Here is a 23,052-nt window from a genome sequence, read left to right as displayed (position 1 = left end):
TTCCGAGGCCAGGTCACAGAAGGTGATGTGACTCTGGCCACCATGTTGGAAGGAAGCCCAGGTTTCTGAGCCAACAGCTGCTGCAAAGGTCTCAGCCAACCACCAACCAGCAGCTGTATGAGGGGTCTCCAGGTGACCCCAGCCCCAGCCCTCAAACCACCTGCCCTAAGCAAGGCAGAGTTGAGCGGAGACGAGCCACCCCCACCGAGCACTGCCCAAATTGCAGACTCATGAGCAAAGGAAACGATGGCATTGTTTTAAGACACACAGTTTGGAGATGGTTTATTACTCAGCAACAGACAAGGAGGATAGCAGTCAAGGTGATTCCTCAGCTGTCCCTGGCAATTCTGTGTCTGCTGATAACGGCACGCAGCTCCTGGATGGGCAGAGGGCCAGAGCCTGTCAGTGATGCTGACATTGTGGGCAAGCTCCGATGAGTCAGGACTGGCTCCTCGGGCCCAGGGAACAGGACTCTAGGAGTGGGAGTCGGGGGTCAGTGGGAGGAAGAAGTGCCCCAGGCTGGGAATACTGTCTAGGTATTCTGTTTAATGGGAAGTGTTTTCATAGTAGCAAAAAATTAGATATTAATCTTCAGAATTAGATGTTTGTCCATTTTCCCAAAGGTTGTGAGGTCTCTGAATCCCTCCTGTGGATCTGCAGCAAGCTGCACTCTGTCGTGTAGAGACATTTTTTGTAGAGACAATGCATTTTGTACAGATGATGTAGAGACATTGCATTCTTTTAAGCCTTCACCCAACAGCAGAAGTAACCAGACACGAGCACAGCCTGACCCCGAGCAGGTTGAGTCGCCGCAGCATTAAGCAATGCTGGAATTTTCCAGGATAAGTTCGACCAGAGGAGTGATTTTTGATTTTATTTCAAACACATATTGTATGATTATCTTTAAGCAAGCAAAGCTCACAAGTCCTTTCTATTAAAACAACACTGACAGTTATTGTATGGAAGGAAAACAACCCACGCACAGCCGCACCTCTCTAGGGCTGGATGGTGACACCCCTGTTGAGCCTATTATGTGGCCTCCTGACTCGTCACTGCCACTAGTGGGCACAGAAATTGTCACCAAGACAGCAGCAGTATGGTTCCCATCATGCCGTGCCCCTCGTGGGACCACCCTCCTACACTGTGGCCCACACCCTCCACCCCAACGACCTTGGGACCAGCCGCCACCACTGTGGACAGCACCAGGCAGACTTCTTCGTCAGCAGCTCCCTTGAAACCTCTGATTGTTGTAAATAAACTCCGATTTGTGAAGCCATGAAAACAAAACAAAGTAAACAAACAAACAAACAAATACCTATGACACCAACTCCCCTGAAAAATACAAAACAAGACTATTAGTGCTCTCAGTTTATTATAATGAATTCCTTTGTAAGTGTATGAGTCTGTCAGGCTGGGGTAAGGAACTACCCATGGGCTGAGGCGGTAAGAACAGGAGCTCATCGGCTCCCAAGTCTGGGCACTGGGGTCCAGACCAAGGCATGCACAGGCCGTCTGCCCTCTGCAGGTCCACGGAAGGAAGGACATATTCCAGCCTCTCTCCTTGTGCAGAGACACTGTCTGCTCCCTGTGTCCCTCCACATGGTTGTCCCTCTGTGCATGTCTTTCTCTGTGTCCAAATCCCCGTTTTATAAAGACACCAGTGATATTGGATCAAGGCCCACACTAATGACCTCGTCTTAAACTGACTACCTCTTTAACAACCTTATCTCCAAATACAGCTACATTCTGAGGCCCTGGGTATTAGGGCTTCAACATATGCAGTGGGGGCTGTCCTGGGTCAGCCCAGGTGGGCAGTGGAAGTGGGGTCACTCGGGCTGCTCTCCTGGCTGCTCAGGGCAGGGCACACAGAGGAGGCTTCTCCAGAGACTCACTGGGAAAGCTGGGTTCTGCCATGATCAAGAACAAAGCACTGGACCTCCCCATGCTGTCCAGTCCCGCAGGAATTTTGCTTGGGGACCATGTGGCCAGAGTCCAACAGAAGCAGAGGGCACACCTGATGGGGCAGTGACTAGGCATGGAGCAAGGCTGGCGCAGCAGGGGCTCAGGGTCCAGGCGGCTGCCAGCCCTCAGGACCTGGTAGAATCGTAGCGGAGGGAGAGGGACTCAGGGAGAGCTGGGCCTTGGCAGGGAGGGACTAGAGGGTAAACACTTGATCCTCCCCTCGCTGGTGTCCCCAGGGCCTCCAGGTGGAGGGATGAATGACACTGGCTCATGCCCTCACCTGTCCCCCCATGCACCCTGGTGTGGTGTGTGCCCAGGAGGGTTCCGAACTGACCAAGCACGTCCCCACCTAGGAGTAAGGTGCACTCCCTGCTAGTCCCAGCAGGCCTGCAGCAGTGGTGAGAACAGTGATCTCCCACGCTCAAGCCTAGCTTAGAGGTCTCAGCGGGGGAAGGAAGGCAGAGAGGCAGTCCAGGGACAGCCACCAAGGGCTTGGACTTACAGCTCCTTAAAGGACACAGCAGAGCCTGGACTGGGGATGGCAGAATGAACAGTCGCTTAGGCAAGCTTCACGGAGGCGAAGAGTGTGGCCCCGTACTTCTCACAGAGCCAGGATGGGGTGCGTGGGGCATCAGCATCAGGCGCTGGCCAAGCCCAGGCCCTGGGAGGAGTCTGCCCGAACCCCACCACCTCCTACAGCCTAGAGAGGGTTAGTGAGAGGTACCCTGGGCCAGGCCTCTAGAACCCCAGCTGGGCCTGGAGCTCACCAGGAAGGCATAGGAAGGAGCGACAGCTGATGGTCCCCTGCTCCCACAGCTTCCCCGACAGGCAGCCGTGCACACCCTTCCACTCCACCCCTGCCCCGCCCAAGCACAGCCCCATTTCTCATCCCTATCGATTATGGTGGCAGAGACCTGCAGCATGGAACGTAAATCAGCGTCCCCAGAGCATTTAACCCAGGGAGGGTTAGTTGGAGGTGGCATCCCTTATAAGTCCTGCATCTGATGTTTTTATATTAATTCCTATAGTGGCCAGATTAATTTTTATTCCACTGACTGTTATCTCTTCTTCATTGACTAGGAGACATTTCTGAGAAGTGCATATCTCGTTGAGTATCAGTCATTTAGTAGGGTGCTACCCTGGCTGCAGGGTTTCATTAAAGAATGAAAAGTCCTTTGCTGCAAAGACTTAGTCCTTGGAAATAACAATGCACAAGCCGACAGGAACCACTCCCACCACTGCAGTCACCCGTGAGTGGGGTCTGGAGCTGCCTGGGAGGCCCCAGCTGAGGGCACAGGGCGCCCCAGCCCCCAGCTCCCCTCAGCTCCCCCAGGCCTAGTGTTGGCCATACACAGGCTCTGAGTCGGCTTTTACCAAGTGACCACCCTGGGCAGAGGATCCCCAGGCCATCAGCCTTGCTCTGGCCAGGCCCTCACTTCACACAGCTCACTAAATCAATACCCCCACCTCAGAGATGAGGTGGGACTGTCACTGTAGCCATTTTGCAGACCAGGGAATGACGCTCAGCACCTTTCGGGCTCATGGATCTTGGGTGGGATCTGGGCCCGGATCACAGAAGTGACCACCCTTTCTGCTGGCACAGTGGGGACACAAGAACTGGTGGGTTCTGAGAGGCCTGGGCCACACAAAGGGACTTAGCTGAAGAAGTGGGTGCCAGGAGGCCAAGCACTATCTCAAACATAGATGCCGGCAGAGTGTGAGGCAGGCACGTTCGGGGGTTGGAGGGCCTCCAAGCAAGGCCAGGAGATGGGCGTAAGTCGGGGGGATTGAGGCAGGGAACCAGGAGGAGACTGGGGAGAACAGGTGGGCTCGGCACTAATGGGGACATCTGGCCAAGTTGGACGTGCTGTGAAGCTAGGCTGGGTGGCCAGACAGAGGTGGAGAAAACAGGCAGGTGCCTCCACCCTGAGACCCTCACCTGCTCCTCTGCCACCCCACCTGGTTCTAGAGCAGTGAATCCCAAATGTGGGCCCAGAACCAGCAACATCCAGCCCCAGGAGTCGCGGCCAGCGCACACTCTAGCCCCAGCCTGCACCTGAGCCCTGACCTGGAGTGCTGCTCTCCACGGGCAGTGCGGAGTGGGGGCTCCAGAGGAGCACCGGCTGGCCCCTCAGTTATCTCACCTGCAAGATGGGGACGCCGCTGCCCCTAGGAGGTGCTGTGAATCTGAGTGAGTTCCAGGCTCCCGTCCTGGGCTGTCCACTCACCCACATGCAGGCAGGTCTCCACCAGCGGTTCTCGCCCACAGCCACCCGGCCTGCCTCTTTTCCCAGAAGAGACGATTCAGGCCGCAAAGATTTACCTCTCAGAGTGACCTCACTCGGCCTTTCTTCCTCGGGTCAGCCATGCATAATTAAACCCCAAACCTTTAGGATTTGGAGACTGCAACACTCACACCCAAGCTGGGTATCAGCACTGGGAAATAAAACAGAGGTCACTTCCTCCTCCAGCACACATGTGAGAGCCCCAAAGATGACATGTTGTTTAGGGAGCTGCTTTTATTTTGTTGGAAGCTGCTTCCAAGACACAACTGTGAAAAGACAAAAAAGGTTGCTGTGAGTGGTGGCTAAGACAGCAACTGCATTCAAGTGTCTGGATTCTGCAAGCAAATAAATTATGAGGCAGGAACGAAGCTTTAGAAGATCATGAGCACTTCCTCACACACATCCATTAGGTGGTCTCTGCATGAGGTTCTTGGCAAGTCCTAATGGCTAAAGAGGTGAATTTGGGACCCCTAGAAGGGAGGGGGAAAGGGCCAACCCCCATGGGGGGACACAGCTCCCTGTCCAATCCGGGCCTCTCAGCACCCACCCCCTCATTTATTGTCTGGGACCCCTCGTTTACAGCCTGGGGCAAAACAACCAGGGCTGCTGACCATAAGAGATCCTGTTCACACCCCACCTCCTATCCAGGAAGGTGCCAAGATCCCCACTTACCAGTGGGGGGCTGGGGCAAGCTGAGCATCTGAGGCAGCCACTTAAGGCCAGGGCTTAGAAGGCAGAATGTCTAGGAAAATGGGTCTCTGACGCCAACTTCCTTTTGGCTGCAAAACTAAGTCCCAGGTGTGCACAGAAGTCACCTGGGTGGAATTTGAGCTTTGTGGAGTCTTGGAACATTCCTGCTGCCCTCAGGAGGGGTCCTGGAGACTAAAACACACCCTGTCCCTTCTCTCCAGTCCCCCCGACCCCACGCCAGCTAGGAGGTAGCCTGCCTGGACCCTCAGAGCTCCAACACCGCGAAACCCACCTGGGCTTCCTCTTGTCTCTCATTTCCATCTGCCTGTTTTCTGTGAACCAGGTGCTGGGACCATGGGTGCCCCTCCATTCCAGGACTCTGAGCCTCTACCCCACCCACACTCACAGAGCTGCAAAGACTTGCCTGCCCTCAGCCCAGCCTGGCAGGAACTCCCTAGCCTGCAAAGTGGGCCAGAGCCATGGCACAGACGAGGTGGTGTGTAGTGCTTTGGTGCTAGCTCACTGCAGAATTAGATACCACCTGGGCTGCAATTCCGGGAGGGTTACTTCAAGAACTGTGGCAGGTAAGGGCTGACTACCCAGAGTTCCCTCTGGGGGGCGCTACAGGGAAGGCGGTAGAGCCCGGGCCACACATCCCTCTCCAACAAAGCATCTGCCTGTCGACATGGCCTCATGCTACCTGCAGCGACTCACACAATCTCAGTTTGCCTGGTAGCTCCACAAGATTTATACAATGCACCAGGCATATACAATGCACCAGTGCCCACCCACTCCCCACACAGGGCCCTGTCCAGGGCAGGAGGGCCCTGGAGCAGAGCAGCCAAGCTCTCTCTGCTCTCTGGAGCAGAGCAGCCAAGAGAGGTGGGGCCGGCCCCACAAATGGCCACTTGGCATCCAGGCCTGAGCTGGACAAAGGCAGCTGCAGGACCCAGGCTGAGCCCCGGACGGGGCGGGTGGGAGCCCGTCTCTAAGCCGGATGGGAGATGCTTCCAGACATGATCGCATCTGACCTTCTCCTTGCATCTCTTCTCCCTGGCGCAGGGCCCATAGTGAGCTCAGCTCCGTGCTCCTGGGCTTCGTCGTGGGGAACTCTGTAAAGTTCCCAACCCACAGAAAATCACCACCCTCTGGAAGGCTCAGGAGGACCCACAAGGAGCCCTTGCTCCCTGAGGACCACAGGCCCAGGCTCCTCTCAGGGAGGTGGGCTATGAAGGGCAGGAGAGGGGAGCTGCTCTGGGCAAGCAGGACACTGCCAAGCTTCCAAACCAGGTTCTGGAGAGATACCCCCACCCCCTGTTGGCCTGGAGCACTGAGGTCTTCAGAACCTTCCAGAACATTCCTCAGTTGAGCAATCCCAGCTCTGGGCAAATCACAGGGGAACCTGGGGAGGAGGGTCCTCCCCTTGCTGGGATCATCATATCCTTAAGTTTAAAGGGCCAAGGGGAAAAGTGAGTTTCTGAGCTTTCCAGAGAAAGTCTCTCCACAAAACACTTCCTGATGCTTGTCTGACACTAAAAACCTATTAAAGTCATAAACTTTCCTGTGGAACGCTTTTCAAAAATGTATTTATCCAAAGGGCATCTGTGTTTGGTCTCCAGCGCAAATTCTCCAAATGTCAGGCCCCAGGTGATTTATTTGGGCGCCTCGTTCCCTCCCTGCCGGTTGTTTTCAGCTCGAGCCCCTGGTCAGGTCCTCCTTCCACTGAGGTTCACAGATGCGTCCATCTGGGGGGCGGGGGCGGCGTGAGCAAGCAGTGGGGCTGCGGAGTGTGGGGGCAGTGCGGACAGATGCTCGCAGCAGCCCTGCACCCTCACCTCTGTCCTGAGCACAGGGCTCACCTGACTGCCGCAGGGCTGCTCTGCGGGCAGACGTTGGACTAGCAGCTGCGAACGCTCACCAGGCCCCCAGCAGCATTCGATGCTGGGCGAGCAGCAGTCAGCACCACTGTCCTCACCATAGGCAGATGAAACAGGGGAATGGACAACGGTGAGGGTGACACGCAGTGACCTTGAGGGCCTGGGGCCACAGGCATTGCAAGGTTGTCCATTGGGCCGCAGATAAACTAAGCACAGTCAGAGCAGCAGGCACACCAGGTCCCTGCCTCACGCCTACACCCAGCATCTGAGCAGAGGTGTGAAGAGGGGACTTCTGAGTGATGAGTAGGAGCTGGATGACAGAGGGGCCGGTAGAGCAGGGAGGAACTTCCCAGGCTGGTGAGGGCCCAAACAGGGAGTGCCTGGGCAGTCTGGGGACTCTGGGGGCAGAGGGAAGAGGGCTGGGCGCTCAGATCCCCATACAGCGCAGGCCCTGGGGCCTTAGGCTGCAGAGTCCCCAGACAGCCCTTCATCACACATCTTAATATGCACGGGCTCATCCACCCCTTCCAAAGAGGCCCTTGGGAGGAGGGCCCTGCCAGGCCGATCTGTGCGCCTGTGCTCACGGCTCCTGTGCTTGCTGGCTCTGCGTGCAGTGGGAAGGGAGCCCTGGGCTGGGCCTGGAGGGGCAGAAGATCCCCAGGAAGTGGGTGCCCAGGATGTGCCCCCACTGTGTCACCCTTGTCCTCAGGCTGTGGCATCTTCAAGCCATCAGGAAGTCAGAGCACAGAGTGAAAGCTGGGGCAGCAGAGTCCCCTGGGGCATGGCAGCACCCCCAGAGCCGGCCGCCTCTCTGTTCTCATTGCAGTGGAGAAGTGTATGCCAGGAGCCCCCCAGACACCCCAGGGAGAGGCTGGGAGATGTTTTTTAGAACTGTGCTGCCCAATAAGTATACTAGCCACATGTGGTTGTTTAATTTTACATTATTTTAAATGTAATAAAATTAAATATTCAATTCCTCAGTCACACTTGCTACATTTCAAGTGCTCAGATAGCATAGAGTGAAACAGGCCCATTATCGCAGAACCTTCCACTGGACAGACATAGTGGGCAGGGAGGGGCCCATCTGGCCTTGCGAGGGGTCTGGAGCACGGCAGGCTTTGGCTCAGGCAGCAACTCAGGGTGGCCCTGGTGCTGGAGAGGAAGCAATGAGGGCTCTGCCTGCAACCAGCCCCGGGGCTTCCAAGAGAGATGATGAGGTCTGCAGGGGAGCTGCTGTCCTCAGTAAGCAGGTGCCAGGGTCCAGGGCCTGACTGTAGCACAGGGGACTGGGAACCACCTAATGTACCCCCACATTCTGCACCTGAGGGCAGGCAGATGGGAAGGAAGGAGGGCACCTGCAGGCAGCTTGCACCCCACCCCTCCAGCTCAGTGCGGCTCCTGCGCATGGATCAGGGCACATAGGGCCTCTGCACCCACAGGTGGAAGACACATACCCACCACACCCAAGCTGCCACCCCCTGGATCCTGAGCAAGGGCAGCCTGCAGAAGCTTTGGGGCATTAAGTCAAAGGACTTCCTCCTATGTGCCAGCATTCCACAAACACAGCAGGGTTTATGATCCAGAGGATCTCCTAGGCCAGAGTAGGCGCTCTGCAGCCCTGCAGGCATGGCACCTCTCTGAGGATGAGATGGAGCACTGCAGGCTTCGGGGAGGGTGCTCTCCTGGGAGGGCTCCTGTCCATGCTTGGGGGGGGGGGGGCGGTTCCAGGGCCACCAGCCCTCCTGCCTGCCTCTGGCATCTCCAAGGCAGCACCGTCCCCAGCGCCATCCTCTTTGCCCCACGTCAGCTCCTGAGGGTGCCCAGGCCTGACAGCCACCGTCTGTGCCCTCCCCGTCTCAGACCCGTGCATGTGTGTCCTGTGTTTGGCAATTATGCAAGGATCACCAGGAAGGGAGCAGCTCTGTTTTATTCACTGGAGTATTTCTGTTTCCAAAAATGGTGCCTGGGTTATAGTAAGTGCACAGTAAATGTCTGTTAAATAAATAAATAAACTTGTCAAGAAGGGTAAATGGCAAAGTGCAGATTGGGTGGAATACAGATTCCCATATGAGTGAGCAAAAACAAGTCTCAGCCTTATTCTCAGCCGCTCATCTCAGGCTTGGTGACTGAGGGGGGTAACTGAGGACATGGGGCACCCAGCAGGGGAGCCCACCCTTCCCTGGGACCCCCCTGTGTGGCCTCCGCTGCCTCTGCATCCTGCCAAAGGAGCCCACTGCTGTGTGGCCCTCCAGCTGGGCCCTGGGGCACTCTGCTACCTTCTCACCACTTTTTCCCACTATGCACCATGGACCAATCCAGGTGCATCGTCCATCTCAACTGAAGGTCTTGCCACTTTAGTCTGGATACCAGAGGAGAAGTCGTAAATAGGTTTTGCCGTGGTAAAGGCAAGCTTAATTTTTTATTCCCTTCCAGATAATAATGAATCGAGAGGTTCTCCTTCACTTACAGAAACAAAAAGGAAAAGAAAGGGCTTCCTGGTGACAAGATAATTTGTCAGAAAGTTATGAGCAAGCACCAGCAGGGCTGTATAGGAAGTGCGTATTGAACAATACGACACACTGGCTTCTAATTGCTGCTGCCTTTCTGATCAATAATACATGTTTTCAAAAAGCCTTCTGTTTGCATTTACACAATGGACTGTAACTACTGCAAAGATCCATTAAGACCTATTTTAAAAAGTGCGTTCGTAAAAAGTTGTCTAAATCTGCATTACAAGGCAGATTATGAAACTGCCTTGGGAGATGTTTGGTCTAAAAAGCATTCAGGCCATATCTGCTGGACATGCCAACTCAGGCTCCGCCTCTCTCCACAGTCTGCTCATGGGCCGTGAGCCGGGAAGGCCTTCTCTGTGGCTCCAGCTGACACAGGCAGTGAGGCTCAAGACCCCGTCCCACACCAGCCAGACTCTAGCCAGCAATGCCTCGGTCTGGGGACACCTAGCGTGAGCAGAGCCCCCGGAGCGCAGGCTTCACTCAACCCACCGCTGCCCAGCGTGCGATTACAGACCAGTGCGGCAGAGAGGGCTGGGGCTCTGGGGCGTCCAGTGCCAAGAGGGCTGCGGGTCATGTGGGGAGAGCTTGTGGTCTTTGGCTGAGCCGGAGCGGTGGAAGACAGGTGCGGGCTTGGGCAGACCAGTCTTGGGTTTGGCCACCAGCCCCACACAGCACCCAGGGGCGAGTTGTCACCCGTGCATGTGGGAAGCCCAGAGCAGAGGGAAGTAGACCATTCAGGTATAGAGGCCACCTGGCTTTCTGTGCCACCTTAGTAACATCCACTGCTTTGGCCTCATTGCCTCGACTTCTATAGCTGAAGGGGATAAAGAACAACAGTGGCAGGCCACATTGCCTGCGTGGCCCTGAGCTCAAGGTTCCCTGTGGACCGACTGGCTTGATGCCCAGGCAACCTGGGGAGAAGGAACTCTGCTTTCCCTCTGAGGCCCAGAGTCTCTGGGTAACATGTCAAGACTGCACGGGCAAGAGTAGACACAGCTGGGACACATCCAGAAAGCCCTGCAGCCTTCCCACCAGGCCACGGCCAGCCCACACCTAGACAGCTGCCCGGAGGAGAGAGAACCCAGAAGAGCAGTGAGAAAGTGCCCTTGTCTGCCGAGCCCACCGAGGCACTGCAGGCTTCATCTTTAGAAGCACACTGCAAGACAGGTCCCGTGTTTTAATTCCCAAGTTACAGATGAAGAAACTGAGGCCCAGAAAGGACTACGAAAGCTGCTGAGTGACGTTCTACCCTTGTTCTTGTGCTGGGGGAAAGGAATTGGGACAGCTCCCTCCAAGAGACATGGGAGGGGAGAAGGGGAAAAGGGGGAGAAGGAAAGGGGGGAGAGGAGGGGATTCAGAAGAGAACCAAGTCTGGGGCGAGGAGACAAGGACAGGTCAGCTGGGTGGAGGTGGGCTTTCTCTGAGCCCCGAGGGCTCTATAAGGACATGCAAGCCTCAGGCCTCAGGCACCCAGGCCTGGTCAGGTCCCAGGGAGAGTGAAAGGGAGGGTCTTCCACAGGCCAGGCTGAGGCCCTGTCTGCAAATGTCGCTGTGGGCACCCAAGGCCAGCGGGCAGGTGGGACCTGCACACAGCTAGGTAAAGCTGACATCTGGGCTGCACAATGGAAGCTCACCAAGCTGGTGTTCTGTGACTATGTTAATGTGGACAGCATATTTGAAGTGGGGGTGGGCTGACTGAGGACCCCCCACTGGGAGCCCTCAGAGGTGGCTGGTAGGCACTGGCTTTCTCCTTGCAGCTGCCCTGCAGGAGGGCCAGGGAGGCAAACGTGAGAGCAGTAGACATGCCCCCCTCAACACCCTATCGGGGTACAGAGTGCAGTGGTAGGCAGACCTGGAAACTGAGGCACTGAGCAGTTCACTAACAGTGTACACAGCTGGCCTCAGAGTGGACTGACCATGTCACACTGCCTGCAGAAGAGACCTGGATGCCAGCCCACGCCCACTCTGAGGGGCCTCGGTCAGCCGCCCCACGCTGACCAGCCTTCCATTGTCCACAGGACTGGGCTGTGCTCTGGATTTTCTACCCTCTCCCTGCAGGGCCCCGCCAGGGCCAGGGTTCCCTGCTCTCAGCCTCACTCCACACTGCTGGCCTTCTTGGTGCTGCGGGACACACCCACGTGGGCACGGGCGCAGTTCCATCACCTTCTCGGTTCCATGCTGGCTTGGCCTCCACCCTCCTTTCCGTGCAGTGTTTGGTGCTTTGGGGCTGGACCCAAGCGGCTTCAGGTAGCCCACCCATGCTCAGCAGCAGTGAATAACCTTCAAGCTCCCACTTGCTGCAGGGAGAAGGTGTGAGCCACTGCCTACTGAGCACCTGACCTTGTGCCAAGGAAGGGCCTCAAAAACACCATCTTAGTCCCTCCTCACAGTGACCACAGCAGGGAATGCTATTTCAGCCCCCATTTGACAGATGACAAAACTGAGGCTCAGAGGTAAAGTGATTTGTGTGATGTCCACAAGACATCATGTAAGTGGGAATGTAAGTGGGAAAATTCAAGTTCAGGTCTGATCACGCCAAAGCATCAGAACCTCTTGAGGAACATTTTTTTAATGTAGGTTGTTATGGTGGTGGGCCCAGGAGTCTGCGTATTTGTAAAAGCTTCCCTGGTGATTCTCCAAGAGGACCTGGGCAGGGTGGGGCACCAGCCACACTGTGATGCACATTCCTCCAGCTCCCAGAAAGCCCACACCTCTCAGCAGGGTGGTGGGGCAAGAATGCCTGAGCCCAGGCCCAGGGAGGCCTGTGCAAGAAGTGGCTGTGACCCGGCGAACGTTTCCTGTGTGCCTGGCGCCAGGCTCCACCCTCACATGTATGGCCTTTTTATCTTCACCCTTCCGAGAGAGAGAGATGTTTACCACTGGGGAAACTGAGGCTCATGTGTATACATGTGTCCATGCACGCATGGGGCATACACATGTGAGGTCTCCCAAACCTGTTTCCAAGAAGGCAATATCCCCACCACGTTGTCAGGTGTCTGCTCAGGACCCCCAAGGATGGGGGCGGGGAGAGAGGGTGGAAGGGCCTGAGGGAGGCCAGGCAGGAGCACAGTCCCAGATAGTCCCTTGAGATGGTCACACGGAGCCCAGCCAGACGTCTAACCTGTCCAGTGTCAGCTAAGGCCTGGCCAGGGTGGTCCCTGGAAGGTGTGGGGTGGGGCTGGCTGAAAGAGTGGGCCTATTTGGACCCACCCCTTTTCCTCTTCATTCTCCTAGCAGGAAGTCCACAGGAGCTTGTTTGTAGCCAAAAAGATCCCCCCAGCCCCTCCCTTCCTACTAGGTCCCTTCCCTGGGCATAGGCCTGAGTGTGCAGTGTGGATAGCTGCTAGCACCAGAAATAGGGCCTCTCTGCACCCAAGGGAGCCGCCACAGCCAACTCCAGCTCCATAAACCCTGGGAGGGTATGGCAGTCAGCACAGGTCCAGTGGCCCTGGGTTGCTCTCCTGGACTGGCAGGCCTGCACCCCAGTAGCCCACCCTTCAGCAGCCCTACTCTGGACATCTCCGTTGGTCAAATCGAAGCCAGCCTGTCTTGGCAGCTCCTTCTGCTGCCTGAGAGGGTGACTTCACTTGGACTTCATATCTGCAGAGTGAGGTGCGGACGGCTTACTCAGCCCTGCGCTGAGCCAGGCAAGGGGGTGGGGTTCCGCACACAGCAGAAAGAGGACTGGCTGTCCCAGGGGGACCCCAAGCCCAGGTTCCTGGACATTCTCACACCAAGGCCCCATGGGCTTCCATCCCCTCATCCCTCTGAATCTAGGTGGGGGCCAGACCTCAAAAAGCAGCTCAGGGGTGGGGAGAGAACAGAGGCTTAGAACTGCCATCCAACCTCAGCCTAGGACTCCCTATTACAGCTCCAGAGGCCACCCCTTTTAGGGGTGAATGTGCTACTAGGCATCATTCTTTGGGGGAAAACTAGATTCTTTGGGGCTCCAGTTCCTCTCTGCTACTCCCTGTCCTCCCTTGTCAGTCCTACATCCTAAGAGTTCTCTTGTTTGGAGGGAGAAAAGGCACCCACCTCCCGAGCACCCCGTCAGGCCAGCACCGCGTCTCTTTCAAAGGTGGGCCCAGGAGCCAGTTTTCTGTTCCCATTAGTTGGACCAGTACTTGAGAGGGGAAATCGCAAACCGGCCCTGCGGGACTCCCACGCTCTCCACCAGAGCCACCGAGGATGCTGTAAGCTACAAGCTGGGTTCGCCCCAGAAGGACGCAGAAGGCTCTCCGGCCCACTCCCAGCCAGGCTCTTCCCCTCCTCCAGCCTCTGGTCCCCGAAAAGGCCGCGCTCCCACCGCGCCTCCCCCTCTGAGAAATGGCGGAGGGTGCGCTCGGTGCCGAGAGCCTGGAGGCGGGGCGCCCTTCTCCGAGTCCGCTCGGTCGCACCCTTAGCCAGTCAGCCAGACCTTGCATCCTGGCGTGGCTTCTCTGCTCTCTCTATGCAGCGAGCGGAAAGGGCGAAACGCAGGGACCGCGAGCGGGCGCACCGGGTGAGAAAGAGTGGCTGAGCGAGCAGAGGTGCGCGGACGCCGGCTACCGCTGGCCTATCCGCATCGCGCTCGCCCGGCCCGCACCCCGCTCCTACCCGCGCTCCGCCCGGCCGCACCCAGCCTTCTCATCCCCCCTCCGACACGCGCCTCTCCTGGCCAGCAGCGCACGTCCCGCAACTGTCTCCAACCCACAGCCCGGGTGGGTGCCCAGAGCCCCGCCCACCCCGCACCCGCCCGCACCCTGTTCCCGCCCGGCCCGCCCCGCCCCCCGTGCCGCCCCGCCCCGCCCCTGCCCGCTCCTCTGTCGCAGACGGCGCTCTCCTCACCTCAGTCCGGCTACCCAAGGAGGGCGCGCAGCAGCGCAGAGTGCCCGGGAGTCCGCGCCCCGACGCGCCGAGCCCGCAGCTACCGCCACGCTCCGGGCGGGCATGGGGCAGCCCGGCTGAGCGCCGAACCCCACCGCCGAGACCCGCCGAGACCCGCCGGCCCACGCCGCCCTCCCTCTAGCCGTGGCCCCGGCGCGCACAGGCGATGGCGAAGGCGACGTCCGGTGCCGCGGGGCTGCGGCTGCTGCTGCTGCTGCCGCTGCTCGGCGAAGGTGAGTCCTGCCGCCTCCCGCAGCGGCCAGGGCGAAGTTGGCGCCGCGCGCCGAGCGGCGGAGCGGACGCGTTCGGAAACGCCTTTCCGTTTGTGGTGGGCAGCGGGCTGCGCCCTTGCCGGCCAGTCTGCTTCAGCTTCGAGCGAAGTGGCCGCGTTGGGCGGTGGGCACGGCGCCTCGGGCCTCGGGCTAGGCGGGTCTCCGGCAGGAGTGGGACACGGGCCGGCGCCGGCGGTCGGTGCCCAGAGCCCAAGCCGCGGCCGCGCGTCCCAACCTGACTGCGCCTCGCGCGAAAGCCGCGTCCCGGCGCAAACGGGACAGCCGTTTCGGTACAGGCGTGGGCGGACGGGTCAGGCAGCCCCAGAAAGCCCGCGACTTGCGCGGGGAGTTAGTTCTGTTTCTGCAGAAGTCTGCTCGGCCCTGGTTTCCTTCTCGGGCCGCACGTCCATGCGCTCCTCCTCCAGCCCTGCCGCCCCAGCCGGCCGAGGGGTGCGGAGGCTCTTTTATAAACGGCTGCATTTCCCTTGTGCTTTTTGGCCGCGCTGGTCTTTAAAAAGCCAAAAGCCTGTGGTTTCTGAAGTGGCTTCGCTTGAGGGCCCGCTGCGGCCCGAGGCCCGCCCGGCAGCCTTGGTGTGCTGCGCCGCTACCAGGCGGGAGCCCCTGAAGGTGCGGCCTTTGGGCCATTGGACGGCTCAGGGCCAATATTTACTGCGTGCTTTTGACCAGGTTGGGCTGAGGTAAGCGGAATGTATGCGCCGCCCGCGTGGGTGCTGTGCCTTGTGCAGCCGCCGGGCGCTATGGGATCCCAGTATTAGGCGTGGCCTAGCCAAGACTGGTCACCGCCCCCACCCAAACCCTCACGGAATGAGCCTCAAGGTTGGAGAATCTGTGACCCTTTGGGCTGTGTATTGAAACCGGCCCTGACTTGATCTCCCCCCAGTATTCTGTATGAACCAAGTTTCCTTTTGAGAGGGAAGGAGCTCTGGCCACCCTCGCCCATCCCTACAAAGGGCTTTCTCTCCCTGGAGCCTTTGGTAACAGAAGAGGCTGTGGTCACCCTGCCTCTAGCCCCAAGTCCTGCACAGACAGTTCACAGGCCTCCTCTGTGGCTGGCTCCGCAGCTCAGGATATGCTGACGTCAGAATGGGCCCCCAGTCCATCACAGGGCAGGGGAGAAGCCTTGCCTTCCCACCCCAAAGAATGGGGATGGGGAGTCTGTTCCCATTGTTGGGACTCTGGGGTCACAGTGCTGCAGGGGAGGACCCAGGGCAGAGGTAAGCAAGGTGTTCTGAAGCTCTCTTGGGACTCTGGGTTGCAACTTTGCAGTTGTGGCCATGTTGAGCCAGAAGCCCGAGTGCTGGGCAGCGGGGCTTTCCCACACCCTCCCGTAGCTTTGTGCATGGCCTGGGTGCCCAGGCTCCTGGCCAGCCTGTGGCACTTGGCAGGAATGCAGGTAGCTTTCTGTGCCCAGACCCCTGAGCCCAGAGTTGGGTAGCTGCAGACAGCCCCCCCAATCTAGAGAACATGAGCCCCTGTGCCCTGGGATGCCACGAAACCACAGTTGTTGGCACTGGGAGTGGGGAAGCAACCCCACACCGAGAGAGGAGACCGCTGGGGCCTTTGGAGAGGCCTCGGGGGCTCTTCACCAGCAGCGGCAACCTGGAGCTGCCCAGCTTCCCCGAGCTGTCACGAGTGACTCTGTGTGCTCTCCCCTGACCCACCCTGTGGGGACAGCTGGCCTCAGGCGCCCTCTTGCGGACGCAGCACTCTAGTGGCTGGGCCTGTGGGGGTGGGTGGGATGGGCTGAGTCTCTAGGGATGAGGGTCCTTCCCCAGCTGACACACTCACACTCATGCTCTGTCATTGCCAAGACACACTCCTGCTCTTCCCCCGGAGACGTGCTCATGAGGCCTGTGGACATGCATGTTCCTGCAGTGTGACCTGGCTTCTTCACACTGCACCCTCACCCAGGTGCAACAGGAGCCCAGTCCCTTCTCTTGCCACTCACTCACACACCTCCCCACACGTGTACATACAGGGACACATGCCCCGGGTATCTAGGAACCAGACCTAGAAAACCTCCATCTAAAAGTTGTTCTTAGAAGTTTCTGACATCTCACAGCTCAGCACCGGTATGGCTATCCCCATTTCAGGGATGAGGGAGTCCCAGCATCTGGGACTCCCCCTGTAGGTGCCAGGCTGGCCAGCAGCTCCTCTGCAGCTCCTCCTCTTATCTCTCATCTCCCAGGCTTGGCTTCTAGGGTCCCGCTTGCTCAGCACCTCCGGCTGCAAGGAAGGCCCAGTCCACAGAGGCCTGTGGACCCCAGGACCTTCGGCTCCCAGCACCAAAGATCCAGGCACTATGACATGGCAGGGCCCTGTCCCCAGGGTGCCAGGCTGCCCATCTGTGGAGCACCTGGGTGGTCCTCCTCTCTGTGCACCACCAGGTGTCAGAGCAGGCACCTAGGGTGGAGGGGGGACATGGCTCCACCTACTTGTTTTTTCTTTTGCCCCCTCCCCTCTTTGGCCAGGGGCCAGTGGAAGGCTTGTTCTGCCTCCAGACTCATTGGGCCTCCCGATTTCTCCACTCCAGCCTGCTGAGCCCCTCTGGCCTTTAGGGGCAGCCCTCACCCCTCACTGGGGGACTGGGCCAGCTGGGAGGCACCTGAGTGTGGGGCCCATGAGCAGAGAACAAACGGGGAAGTTTATGGAGCCGCCTTTATCCTACAGAACTGCTTTAGGGACAAGCTAAGTAAATCACTGTTTCCTCCGTGGTGTGAAGAAAATGGGATGCGTTCACCTAATGGGGAGCTAATGGCCTTTTAGCCAGGGGAGGAGAAAAGGAATATAAAATTATGATATCTGTTAAAATGGAGCCTGGGGTGCCAAGGGGAAGGGAGGGCCGGAAGCTGCAATCTCCCCTGAGGCCTTCCCCCCCTGCGGCCTGACAGAGGACCCTCTAAGTCCCCATGCGGTGACTGGATAAGGCTGATTACCAGCAATAGCCACCCTGCGGGAGCCTCACAGCATGCTGCTCTTGTGCTTCGAGCTGCCTGTTTGCTAGCTCACTCTATCCTCCCAATAAGCCTGCAAGGGTTGTGGCCTTGTTTGCCCATTTCACAGGTAAGGAAACTGAGGCTCCTATAGGAGTTGGTGGAGAGGACTTAGGAACTCCCCACCCTTGGTCTTCTGACTTTCTGCAAGCCCCTTCTCTGGGCCAGTGGTGGCGGATACCAGGGGTGGGGCTGAGGAGGGGTCCCAGGAGAGGGAAGTGGCCCTGACCCCGCCCACCCACCGGTGAGTCGCTGACCTCGGGCTCTAGGTGCTCTGAGGACAGCCTGGCCCAGATATGGGAGTGACGTGTGGCACTGTGCTCGGACACCTGAAACAGGAGCCCCTCTGGATCTCAGCTGTTTCCGCAGGCAGGACCTTTGCTTCAGCTGATGTTTGGGAGTGCAGGTGGGTCTGGAGCCAGCACAGGCACGGCCCTGTCAAAGGTGGCCTAGGGGAAGGACCCTGTGTGCTGCAGGTGTGGCAGGAAGACATCTCTGTGCTGGTGGTGGTGCAGCATGCAGCCAGGACGCCCAGGAAGTGGCTCTTGCACCTGCATCTGCCTGGGGACCTGCATCTGACAGAAGCTACTGTGCTGAGCGAAAGGGGTGCAGGGTGGGAAGGCTGGGTGTCAGGGACGTGAGTGCCCCTGTGTTTCCTTGTCCAGTTCAGAGTCCTCCCTAGAAGAAAGCCCTCAGTGGGGTGTCCAGGGAAATAGGGCTGAGCCGAAGGGGCAGCCCAGCCCTCCCACCAGCACAGCCTCAGTCTGTGGAGGCAGCCACACCTCCACTGCTGAGCCCGCTTCCCACTTCCGCGTTGGTACTGTGCTGCCCTCCGCCCAGCTGCGTGCCCCCCCACCCCAACATAGTGTTTTCCGTATGAGAGACTTAATACTAACAATGATAGTGGCAGTGAGCGGCCCCCCCAAAACACTCCTGAGGGAGGCTCCTGGGCTTTTCTGGGGCTGGTGGTGCCCTCGGGTGGTTACTCCTCTCTGACGCATGTGTCTGTGGGGGCAGTGGGCTGCCAGGCGGGGAGCGCACCCTGACCCTGGCTGCAGGGGAGGGGACGGCACTTGGCCCATCTCTCCCTGCCCAGCTGCACCTGGGTCTGGGGTCTTTGGCTCCTGGGAGGCTGTGGGGTCAGTGTGACTCAGGTTGAGCTCATGGGGTCCCTGTAGCACCAAGACTGGACACTGCTCCTGTGGGCACTGCTCCCCTGGGTGAGCAGGGAGGGTGAGAAGGCCCCAGGCCTCCTAGAGTCTGCCTGGCTCCCCCCACTGTGCAGCAGCCAGGGCCGGTGCAGGGGTTAGGGAGGCAATACTATGCCCCCGAAGTAGGGCTTCACCTCCCTTCCGAGCGCCTTGGCATGGGCCTTCTCCTGATCAAGGTGCCAGGACCCTTGGCAGGCCTGGTGGCCTGGGCCTCCTCCTGCCTTCCTCCTCGCCTTGTTTCCATTGTCCGCCTTCCTTGAGCTCTGCGGCCAGGCTAGGTCACGTGGGTGGGCTCTGGCCCTCCATCAAGCTCTGGCTTCACAGCTGTGTGATTGTGGGGTGCCTCAGGGACCCCCCTCCCCTCTGCCCTCAGGCTGGAGGCTGTGAAGCCAGTGGACCTCTGAGTGGTCCACTCTGAGACCCTGGGCAGGGCAGGGTGGGGCGAGAGGAGCAGCTGGGCACTGTTGTTCCTTTGGCTCCTCTGGCTGGGGCTTGGTCCCCTAGAGAGCTTGGTTGTGGGCAAGTGGTGCTGCTGGGACCATGAGGACAGCAGTTCATGCAGCACCTGGGCCTTGGAGAGAGCAGGTGGCCAGCCCTGAGCAAACACCTCTGTTTGCTTTTGCCTCATGGGTGGCTCCACAAAGTACAGCAGCCCAGGCACAACCACAGAAAGGTCACCTGTGTATCTGGACAGGTGTGTGCCCACCTGCCTGGTGGGCTGCTGATGCAGGCTTTCCTCCTTGATACCAGCAGTCGTGGAGGGGCTGGAGCTGGGACCTGACTGGGAGACACGTGTGGCCTTGCAGAGTCCCTGTGGTCCTGGGGGACCCACGCACCTCCCAGATGTGGGCGCTGCCCTCTGCTCCGCTGTGACTGGGGCTGGAGTCTGCGTTCTGCACAAGTCCAGGGCTCCAGACAGGTGCCTGAGGGGCAGTGTGGCCCTAGAGCCGCAGCCAGGGGAGGCAGGCAGTGGTCGTCAAGACTGTTGCCCACTCCTGCATGTGCCTCTGTGACTCCAGAAAATTCTCACCTTTGTGTTCTAGAAAGGGAAAAAGGGAAAATGTAGTTTCCTAAAATTTCAGTAAGAATCTGGGAAATGCTGGGGCAGATGTGTGCTCCAGCTGTGGGTCCCTGAGGGTGGAGCAAGCTGGGGTGCAGCCTGGGGGTGGGCGTCTACTGGGTTCTTCCTCAAACTTTTCTTGCCAGTGAAGCAGGCAAAGACATGGAGGCTGGGGCTGGTGCTGGGAGGGCCAGGGGCTTCCTCCTTGTTTGCGCTCCCCCCCAGCACTGCCTGAGGGGAGTCTGTTGCGGCCCTTAGCCGAGGAGTGGCACAGCCCTCCTCACCTATGGAACCAGGGCTAACATGCGTTCAGAGACATAGGAATGTACTCTCATGTGCCCCTCATCGTGAGGGGACAGCCTGGTTTGAGACCCAGCACACATGTGCAGCCTGCAGGTCCACAGACAGGACTTCCCGGGGCCTTGAAAAGTGACCAAGGGATGTCATGAATCTTCTTTGCTACTCCAGCCACACCCGCTGCAGTCTTGTAAGGGCAGGTGAGACTGTACTTGGTGACAGAAGCCCCCAGTCTCAGTGGCTTAACAGAGCCCACTGTGTCCTGCCTGTGGCACAGCCTGGCCTGGCTCTGGCCCAGAAATGGCCCTGTCTCCTCAGCTTCACCCCTCTGAGCCCGCGCCAGCCGTGTGTGTGGAGGGCGCAGAGCTTTGAGGCCAGGAGGGCGGGGAGCTGTGTGATTTTGCCTCTGTCCCTCTGTGGGAGTCTGGGGGCGCAGGCCGGGCTGGGCCTGCACGCACCCACCCGCTCATGGGCTCCTCCAGACCAGCCTGTGTCTGTCGTCCTGGCCGGCACCGGGGGCCTGCGGGGGCCCCAGCTGGAGAGAGAGGAGCAATGGTGGCAAATGATCACAGTTTACTCTTTTTATTGAGGTGAAATTCACATAATCATTTCTAAGCAAACATTTCTAAGTAATCATTTCTAAGCAAACAATTTCGTGGCACTTAGCACATTCATAGTGTTGCACAGCATAGACATCACCTCTGTGTAGGTATGAAACATTTCTGTCACCCCAAAAGGAAACCCCATACTCACTAGAACAGTTGTTCCCTGTTCCCCTACCCACAGTCTGTGTCCTGTCTCTGTGGATTTACCTATTCTGGGTATTTCATATAAATGGACCTTTATGGCCCACTTCTTTTACTTACCATAATGTTTTCAAGGTCCATCCACATTGTAGCATGTGTCAGTACTTCGTTCCTTTATAAGGGTGAATAATATTCCCTTCTATAGATATACCACATTTATTTATCCATTCATCTAGTTTTTTCTTGGAAGCACTTGGGTGTTTTCTACCTTTTGGCTACGATGAATAATGTTGCTATGAATATTCCTGTTACAAATATCTGTTTTCAGTTGTGTTAGATACATACCTACAAGTGAAATTGCTAGATAATTCTATGTTTCATTTCTTTAGGTACTGCCAAATTGTTTTCCACGGTGGCTGAATCATTTTACATTACCATCAGCAGTGCACAAGGGTTACAGTTTACCCATATCCTCACCAACACTTGTTATTTTCTGGTATGCACGTGTGTTAAGTGTTTTAATTTTATCCATCCCTGTGGGTACGAAGTGGCATCTCATTGTGGTTTTGGTTTGCCTTTCCCTCGTGACTAGTGATGTTTAGCATCTTTTCATGTGCTTATTGGCCAGTTTTGTATCTATCTTCTTTGGAGAAGTCTCTCTTCAAGTCCTTTGCCCATTGTTTACGTGGGTAGCTGTCTTGTCCTATGGTTTACTTTGCTGTCACATCTCCACCAAGTATTGCTGAGAAGTGGCTTTGTCAGTGGTGTCTCTGTCGGTGCCTAAGCCCCAGCTCCCCTGTGAGGTAGACATGGGTTCTTCTGATGTCCCCATGTGGGCACTGAGTCACACCACCCTCACAATCTGAGGATGTTCTTGGAAGACCTGGACTCTGAGGGCAAATGTCCCAGAAGCAATGGAGTCACCACGCATGTGTGAGAAGGGGACACCTAGGAACCCCCCATGAAGGATGGGAGCGGGGGAAGGACTCAGCAACATGGAACCCAGGGCTGCCCTCTGTTGCTCAGCCTGAGTCTAGACTCCAAAAATAACCGGACAGACGCGGGTAAGTTGATTACTGTAATAGCAGTCGTGTGATGTCATGCTGCTGGGCCCTGGAGCCATTTTCCTGGGACAGCCATGTGCCCAGGCAGCTCTGGAGGCCAGCACTGGGCGGAAGGCCTTGACCCAGGGATGGCAGGAAGCCTTTGTGGGCCCAGGACATCTGATTGGTTGCCGGGGGTGGTGATGGAGAACTGGCATTTGTGGGCAGGTGCTGTGCCTCCGGGGAGAAGTTCCTGTCCCCATTCACAGCTGGGGACTGAGCTGGCCACACAGCGAAGCAGTGTAGGGTCGCGCACTGGGCCCTCTGCCCTGTCCTCTGCCCCTCCTGTTGAGCCAAAACCTCTCCTTTGGACTAGGCCTATGTCTTCTTGCTGTATCAGTGGCCTAGGAGGACCCTTGGGGCCCTAATCCTGTTTCTACCCAATGTCCCTCGTCCCCCAAAGGCCACCTGGGTGAGGAGCCCACCCTGATGTCCATCGTGCCCACCATCCTGCCTCTTGGCCTCTGTCAGGGGTTTGTTCCCTGAGTTCTTGTGCGTCACATGGACTCAGAGGAAAGCAGCATTTACACTGAGAGGAGCCTTGGCATCAGCCGCAGACCTCTGCTTTTACAGATGGGAAAACTGAGGGAGGCATGAGCTGTCATGCGTGGGGGTGTCATCCGTTGAAGATAGGCACCACAAACCTGGTCGCCCCTTCTCCACACAGCCACCCCAGCCTTGGGTTTGGGTCCCTTTCTACTCCTGAAGTCGAAGTCTCTGAGGTCTTTGCACCCCAGGCTGGACAGCAGCGTTTAGACGCAGGTGACATGGTCTGCCTGGCTGTGCTGTGGAGCCTCAGGACTGTACGACCTGTCAGGCCCAGGTCCGTGCAGGGCCAGAACCTGCGGCTCCCGGCTGTCTTCCCTCCACCCTGCACCAGAACAGACCCACAGGCCCTTTGTGAGCCCAACTTCTGCTCCAGAGTTCAAGGTGGCCCTCCCTGGGGACCCTGGCTGCCACCTTGGTCCCCACGGTTGCTCTCAGCCTGCCACAAGGAGGACACATGAGGACTACAGCTGGCCTTCCAGTGCCCCCCATCCCTACAGCTGCAGCAGTTCCCAGAGGGGCCCAGCTCTGCCCAGTAGGCTGCCTCGGCACGTGGAGACACATGGGAACTGCTGCTCCCAGGGCTGCCCAGACCCCCGCGTGTCACCAA

At 57.9% G+C, this 23,052-nt stretch overlaps 1 protein-coding gene and 1 long non-coding RNA gene across 2 annotated transcripts in view; one reads left to right on the top strand and one right to left on the bottom strand.

Annotated features, from left to right (window-relative positions):
* Window positions 1-267: 267 nt before the first annotated feature.
* LOC142875608 (uncharacterized) lies at window positions 268-14,198 on the bottom strand. The gene is made up of 3 exons (XR_012922930.1): window positions 14,155-14,198; window positions 4,107-4,513; window positions 268-376 (listed from the first exon to the last, which is right to left on the bottom strand). It is a non-coding gene; the product is annotated as an uncharacterized LOC142875608 (long non-coding RNA).
* The window catches only part of LOC105879007 (proto-oncogene tyrosine-protein kinase receptor Ret), a 53,638-nt gene continuing 44,700 nt past the window's right edge, over window positions 14,115-23,052 (top strand). The window contains exon 1 of the mRNA XM_012778943.3: window positions 14,115-14,426. Within this exon, the coding sequence (XP_012634397.1) occupies window positions 14,360-14,426 (67 nt within the window). The 5' untranslated portion in view covers window positions 14,115-14,359. The remainder of the gene's footprint in view (window positions 14,427-23,052) is intronic.

Source organism: Microcebus murinus, chromosome 14, assembly GCF_040939455.1.
Source record: "Microcebus murinus isolate Inina chromosome 14, M.murinus_Inina_mat1.0, whole genome shotgun sequence".
In the NCBI taxonomy this organism is placed as follows: Eukaryota; Metazoa; Chordata; class Mammalia; order Primates; family Cheirogaleidae; genus Microcebus; species Microcebus murinus.
The sequence above is the reverse complement of the archived record's forward strand: the minus strand, read 5'-3'. Positions and strand labels throughout refer to the sequence as shown.